At 54.6% G+C, this 5,665-nt stretch overlaps 1 protein-coding gene across 1 annotated transcript in view; it reads left to right on the forward strand.

Moving 5' to 3' along the window:
* Positions 1–5,665, forward strand: part of SEPTIN9 (septin 9) — a 109,888-nt gene that overhangs the window by 92,590 nt on the left and 11,633 nt on the right. The window contains exons 5-7 of the mRNA XM_035893396.1: positions 1,518–1,646; positions 2,055–2,136; positions 2,789–2,926. Coding sequence (XP_035749289.1) covers positions 1,518–1,646; positions 2,055–2,136; positions 2,789–2,926 — 349 coding nt within the window. The remainder of the gene's footprint in view (positions 1–1,517; positions 1,647–2,054; positions 2,137–2,788; positions 2,927–5,665) is intronic.

Genomic DNA, 5,665 nt, shown 5'->3' on the forward strand with positions numbered 1-5,665 from the left:
CCCGGGCCTGCCGGCAGCTCTCGCCTCTGGTCCTTTTCCAGGCAGTCCGGCTCCGGCGGCTTGGACAGGCATGAACGCAGAGACCGCCTGCCAGGAGCTCTAGCAGTGTGTCCCCCTCTTTCTCCCCTCTCCCCATGCACTCCATTTGGTGATGAGCAGTGCAATGAGAGTTTTGCTTTGGCTCTCTGCATTTGCAGCTCCAGACCTGTTTGCGCTTGGCCCCACATGTTTTTGGGCAGCAGAGGAACGGGAGCACCAGACCCCAGCCTGGTTCATGTTTCTTCTGCAACCCAGCTGTGACAGTGACTGGTGAACAGGGTTTTCCTGTACTGGATTACAGCGTGTGAAGGATATGTTGCAAGCTCGGCTCCCAGCTGCTGTTCGATCAGGGAGCGGGCTGGCCAGGAGGTGATGCCCAGTGCTGATGGGCTGCTTGACCCTACCGTTGGCTTAGCATTGGGTGCCTTTGACAGCCTGGATGGGTCAGGCCCTGGAGGGTGTAGATTGAATCCTTGCTGGCTTCAGGCTTAGAGATAGTCTGCAGTGCCAGGGACATGCTGGCAGCAGTGCCACAAGAGCTGGCTGCAACGTGGCCAACGGGGCCCCCTCAGTGCGTGCAGGAGCTCTGCAGTGATTGCAGGGGGCACAGGACATCTGCTCTGAAGCCAAGTGTGTGCTCCCTGGGTTTTGAGGAGTTCCTCTGTTTTCTTTGCTCTGGAAAAATTATTCTCAGAGAATATGGGACATACTCTGCTGTTCATGGGACAACTGCTCTGGAGAGTTGAGAGCTGCTGGTGTCCTTTCTGCATGGTTCGACCTCAGCTCTGGGTTATAAAGCATAAAAATGCTTCTCTGTAAAAGCTGGTTTTTCTGCAGTTGTGGAATCTGATGTGCTTCCTGGGACATTGTTTGTGGGACTCAGATGAGCTCCTGGCCTGGATCTACCTGAAAGGGTCCTTGCAGCCAGCTGATCCGATTGCAAAAGCAAGTCCAGCCAGGAAGCAGCAGTGGATGCTGCAGGGCTGAGGTTTGGAAAGCTGTTGCTGCTGTTAATCCTGTCCAGCTAAGGGCTTGCGAAGTTGCTCCTAAGTCTTCCCTCTGGAGCTAGATAGGGAAGGCTGCAGGAGGGTAAAGGCACAGATGTGTCAGGATGCTCTTTCCTGGAGTTCCCTAGTCCCTGTGCCCTTCTTCAGGGCTGCTGAATGTCACTGCAGCCCCTAAAGCATCCCCAGTGGTGTCTGCCTGTCCTCAGGGTTGCTGTGATTTCGGCTGGATGCAAGGAACCGGCTCTTGGCTGCTTTGGAGCCAGGAAGGTGCTTGCTGCCCACCGCATCCTTCTGCCCTGGATGGACTCGAGCTCCTTGAGCCAGGGAAGCTGCAGGGGATCAGCTGCAGCTCTTACCCCCCCTGCAGAGCCCGTGCAGGCCGAGTCCATCAGCATCCCCATCCTCTTGGCCCTTGAAATAATAGCCCGGAAACAAATGAGCGCTGACTATGGTTTATCTACTCTTTTCCAGGTCAGAGCGGCTTGGGGAAATCCACATTAATCAACACTCTCTTCAAGTCAAAAATCAGCCGGAAATCTGTACAGCCAACTTCTGAAGAGCGGATCCCCAAGACCATTGAAATCAAATCTATCACTCACGGTGAGGCTCTTCAGGTCCCACCTGGTGCTTTGGCTTTTGGTCCTGCTCTGCCTTGTGTCTCTGGGAACTCATGGACCTGCACTAAACCTTCACTCTCATCTCTCTGAAAGGGCTTTTACCATCCAGAGATGCTTGTAGGGCTGAGAAAACTTCTATTTTTCTCTTTATCCACCAGCATTGACTTAATTGTGATGGAAGGGAACAAGTGAGGTGGCCATGGAGGGTGGCATTTCAGGGCAGATGTGGTGTTGCATCCCTTTGGAGGGTTGATTTGTGCCTCTTAGAAGCTGTGAAGGTGTGTTTCTCCTGTGGGAGTAAGCTCCAGCCCTCCAGCTGACTTTGGGAGGATGGGCTTGGCTAGAGCACCCATTGATGCTTGCCTCACTCACTGTCTTTCCTCTGTTTCAGAGATTGAAGAGAAGGGGGTTCGCATGAAGCTGACAGTCATCGACACCCCGGGCTTTGGAGACCACATCAACAATGAGAACTGGTAAGCTGGCTGCGCAGACATGGGGACTGGTGCAGAGGGAAGGCAGCCAAGCCCCAGAGCATCCTGACCTGGAGTTGGTGCTGAGGGCTGTAGCCTGGTCCTGTGCCACCCATGCTTCGTGGGGAGCAGGCGAGAGGGTTGTTGTGGGTGGCCGCGTGGTGCCATGCTCCCTGGGGCTGATCCTGGACACTGCAAGAGCCCACAAACATCCTGCTGTTCTGGGGATGAGACAACCTTTGTTTGCGGCCGGGAGCAGCTGTGTGCCAGCAGGGCCAGTCCCCGGACCTCACTCATGTGGCTCTGAAGGCTGAACTCTGCCAGGAGTCCCTGGGACAGTGGCTGGCTGTGAGGGGTGGCCCCCCGGGCCGGGGCAGGTGCCTTCTCCTCACCACGAGCTGGGCTGGGCTTTGTGGGCTTTGATGCTGGTCTTGCTCCTGTGCCATGACCGGGTGCGAAGAGTTGAGGGATTGCCCCACTCAGCAGCTGGGTGTTTCAATGTGTTTTGGGTTTGTTTGTTTGACGGGATTCTGTGAGGTGCTAAGCATCCCTGGCTCGGCGAGCTCTGCTTCAGACAGTCAGACCTGGTGGGGGGTTCAGGGTGGTCCAGATCCCTGACACAAACCCATTGTCCTGTGTTCCTCTCTCTCTGCAGCTGGCAGCCCATCATGAAGTTCATCAACGACCAGTATGAGAAGTATCTGCAGGAGGAAATCAACATTAATCGGAAGAAGCGGATCCCTGACACGCGGGTGCACTGCTGTATATACTTCATCCCAGCCACTGGCCACTCGTACGTACCCTGCCGTCCTTGCTCAGACCCTCGGGCCTTCCCTCGCCTGCGGTCAGTCTCGGGCAGCACAGCCGTCAGGGTTGTCCTTGGGATCCTCTCGGTGTTTCCTGGGTACTTGAGGATGGCGTGTAGCTGTCCTTCCTCGGGCTGTAGTGTCTGGAGCCCTCGCCATAGCACAGCTGAGCTGCTGTACCCCAGAGAAACGTGGTTTTTCGTCTTCTTGAGGGGCCCTCAAAGCCTCCCTGAGCTGCTTGCTTTGCTTTGGTCACCTTGCTTGCTCAACCAGCAATGCATACCAGTTGCTGAGCTCTCAAATAGGATGGAAAGGCTGCCTTTACAAACAGAACGTTAAATTTTTTTGCTGAGTCCCTGCCTTTGTAAGGGGAGAAGCCGGTTTTCCTCATGCTACCGAGGGAGCGAACACCCTCCCACACCCTTTAAGGGTATTTTGTAGGTTGTTTGACTAGTCTGCAAGTGGGATGCAGTTTATTCAGTCCAGAGCTCTCCTGGCTCTGGCACTTCTCAAGTGACAGCATCAAAAGCCCAGATCTTGCTCTATTTTTTTTTTTTTTCGTAGGCATGTAGCCCGCAGTGAAAATCTGGGGCGCTTAAAAGTGTCTTGAAAAATGTGACTCAAAGTATCACAACATAAAACAAGACCTAAGTTTCCTTTCAATTTGTGTCAGTTCCTTCCACAGGCTGGCTCTGTCTGCGTGGGGATTTTTTTTGGGTCTGTTTTCAAAAGTAAACTTAAGCCGCCAGCACTGTATTAATGTCAGCCTTTTCCTCTTCCCCGTGTAGAGATTTATTCCAATAGAAAAGACTTTGTTTTGCTTCTGTCAGTGGGTAGACCAAGAATGCATCCTTCACTGGAATAAAATGACTGCATGGGCCAGTTATGCTCTTCTTGTGTAACTGGCTGTCAATTGGGAGCAGAGGGGGCCGACGAAACGTTTATAGTTTAATAAGATAAAGTGTTTCAAAGGGAGGTGACGTTTTTAGGACAGTCTAGCATGTTGGTCCCGCTTATCTCAGCCCAGATCTACAGACCCTGCATTGGCAGCTCCGGGTGTTGCAGCATTACCTAGGCTTGAACTTTTTCTCATTGCTTTGGGTCTTTAACCCTTAAAAGCACATCTGGTGCTTGGATCCTACGGATACCGCACCCGCACAGGGGTTGCATATTTTGCGGGGTGGTGGCTCTCCTCCCCCATGCCCGTGTCCCCCGCCGGAGCCTCTCTAGCCCTGCGCTCTGGTTTCTCTCACCCGCCGGCTAACAGCAATTGCATGGAAGTTCAGCTGCTTTTTTTCTTTCTCTCCAGTGAACATGTGTTTCCAATATCCGAGTGAGCCCAGCGGTTGGAGGCCGTTGTTGCTGAGCCCTGTGCTGATCTTCCATCCCCGTAGCCTGATAGTCCGTCTGGGGCCGGCGCTCGCTCCCCGGCTGTGGTTTGGGGGGCTGCACTTTCCTGCCCCGGTGTCAGAGCCGGCCTCAGGCTCACATGTCTCCTCCTGCCACGGGATGGAGATCAGCTGAGGAATGAATGAATGGGGACAAACCCCACCGGGAAGGAGAAGTTGGTGGGAAATTTTGCTTCTCTGAGAGCTCGAGCAGGCATTGGGTTTCCTTTCTGCTCCCTTGTGAAGCCCAAATTACATTTCTCATCATCACTGATGGGCTTTCCCCAGTGCTTCCTGTGGTCCATGAACACAAGTGGGTGGCGTGGCCACCTCTCCTGTGGGGTGGAGCTGCTGTGGCAGCGCTGGTAGCAGAGGATCACGCTCATTTCGGAGGACAAGGGTTTGGGAGGCCATGTCATGGGGTTGTTGCACAAGGTTGAGCACAGGTTTGTGCCCTTGCTGGGGCAGGACATCTGTGGTCCCATGTGGAAGGGTATGGGAAGAGAATCCAGGTCCTTGCTTTGGTGCTTCTGGCTTCGCTGGGAGGCAACGGGGAGCATGGCTGGCAAGGGCAGTGGCTCATAGCGCTGCAGGGACCTGCCCTAGGGACAACCACAGCCAGCTGTGGAGGACCCCACTGGTACTGCATCCATGTGTTTCCCGTGCCGCTTGCTGTCCTGGGATCCTTGGTGCCATCCGTCCCAGGATAGTAATTGCACAGGGCTTGTTTGCATTGCCTTCAGGGAACTGCTGCCCTCGCCACCTGACACAACCACAGCAGTGGTGGCCTGTGTCCATCTGTCTGTCCCCACTCGCACGGTCAGGCATGGCGCAGGACTCGGCATCCCCCCCGGCACGTGGCTGCTGCAGGCAGCTGAGGCTAAGCCTGCCAGGTCATTGGGTGAGAGCTTGCTTTTTTCTTAAATAAAAAAGGAAGGAGGGAGGGGAAAAAGCAAAGTTAACCAAGTGTCCAGACTCAGAGGCTGCCCAGATTCAGAGGCTGGAGCGCAGGGTTGCTTGGCTCTGTTTCAGTCTGGCCCTCCCATCAGGGCAGCTCAAGGGTTAATCATTGGAGAAGTTTCCGCTGCTGTCTCCCTTTGCAGGGAGTTGGGGCAGGCTTTGCAACCCATCTAGTTTCCACCCCCCATCCTTCTTGTAACACTCCGGTAAAACCATGTGTGCGAAGGCTAAGTAACGTGCTGGCAGGGGCTTTTGGCTGCAGCTGCGCAGGGCCGGCTCTTTGCCACCCAATAAATATCTCGGCTCTGACCCCTGTGAAGCACCGCTCGGCTCTGAAAAGGGACTCTGAATCACCACCCCGGCCTCGGCAGCACCTCA

This window comes from Egretta garzetta, unplaced genomic scaffold, assembly GCF_000687185.1.
Source record: "Egretta garzetta isolate BGI_Z169 unplaced genomic scaffold, ASM68718v1 scaffold34, whole genome shotgun sequence".
Classification (NCBI taxonomy): Eukaryota; Metazoa; Chordata; class Aves; order Pelecaniformes; family Ardeidae; genus Egretta; species Egretta garzetta.